This window comes from Pecten maximus, unplaced genomic scaffold (genome assembly GCF_902652985.1).
Source record: "Pecten maximus unplaced genomic scaffold, xPecMax1.1, whole genome shotgun sequence".
NCBI classification, from domain to species: Eukaryota; Metazoa; Mollusca; class Bivalvia; order Pectinida; family Pectinidae; genus Pecten; species Pecten maximus.
The window spans coordinates 1-1,262 of NW_022979870.1; the positions used below are offsets into that span (position 1 = coordinate 1).

Sequence of the window (1,262 nt, forward strand, 5' to 3'; positions counted from 1 at the left end):
GTTAAAATTGTTTTTACAATTTTCAAACTATATATACATGTGATATCTAGTGTGAAAAAGACTTTACACCGCTTTAAATATGTGTAGAAAATATTCACATAGAAATATTTAACTGGTGAAAAGTAGCACTTCCATTGAAACTATTTGAAATTATTTAAAATTATTTGAAATTGTAAATTAATGTTTTATTTTTGGTTCAGGAACTTCATGAATGCTAGATCTACACTGTCCATCACTGACGACAAGAAACCTATCAAGTGGACTAGAGGTCAGGCACAGTCTTCTGTACAAGAAGATGGAAGCTCGTGTGGAGTGTTTGTATTAATGGTAAGTGTTAAATAGTTTTTGCTTTTAAGTTATAAGCACCATAATTCATGGTGGAATATATAATGAGGTTTAATAAAAGTCAAGTTAGCTGAATTGATCAATTTTCCAATAGAAAAAAAAACTTAAAATATTAGGCTGTTCTTTTTCATCTCTATTTACATTTGTCATTTGACACAGCAATGTTGGCTCTGCAAATGTATATGCTTCAAAACAATTGACTTTATAAAACATTTCAGAAGTATAGAACAATCTGTTTAATTTGAGGTGCAGCAGTGATCCTCATAACATTGAAAGACAATTTCTTAACATTGGCAAGAAATAATGACATTAATATTTTGATGATACTCAGATTTCAACGATAACTGAAATTCATCTCAAGCCACAATTATTGAAATTTACGGTTATCGCTTGTGTGTGTGGTTAGCTGTTGTCTACAAACCTTATATTACCAGCTATAAGTTATAATATTTAACAGAATAAATAATGTAAATTTCATTTCAGAATGCAGAAGCTATACTCTCGAATGTTCCACCAACGCTTATGAGGCAGTGCCATGTACATAATTACAGACAGCATGCACTTCAGCGCCTGCTTAAGACGTCAACATCCAGTAAAGAAAAGATCAGAAGATGTGACCTTTCATTTTGTGTAGACCCAGTGAAATCCAAGCATAAGATGACCCAATGTCCCACATGCGAAAGATGGAGTCACAAAGTTTGTCTGGGTCTGGATGAGGAGCAAGCAGTAAAGACTTGCATCTTCTGTTCCTAGATGCTAATATGTTATGTTAGCAGTTCCAGTCAAGCAAACGAACAATTTGATTTGATAAAGGAGTATAAGTTTGTTATAATCATGTGACTTTTTGATGACAATAGGTGATATATGGTGATCTTATTTATTTTTTGGTCACATGAGACAAAAGTTTTTAACTTTTG

At 32.3% G+C, this 1,262-nt stretch overlaps 1 protein-coding gene across 1 annotated transcript; it reads left to right on the forward strand.

Annotated features, from left to right (window-relative positions):
* Positions 1-200: 200 nt before the first annotated feature.
* On the forward strand, positions 201-1,238 carry LOC117319253 (the record flags this gene model as incomplete). The annotated part of the gene is made up of 2 exons (XM_033874086.1): positions 201-327; positions 829-1,238. Coding segments are annotated over 2 exons (397 nt in total), but the record flags the coding sequence as incomplete, so codon positions are not given.
* Between the last annotated feature and the right edge of the window lie 24 nt (positions 1,239-1,262).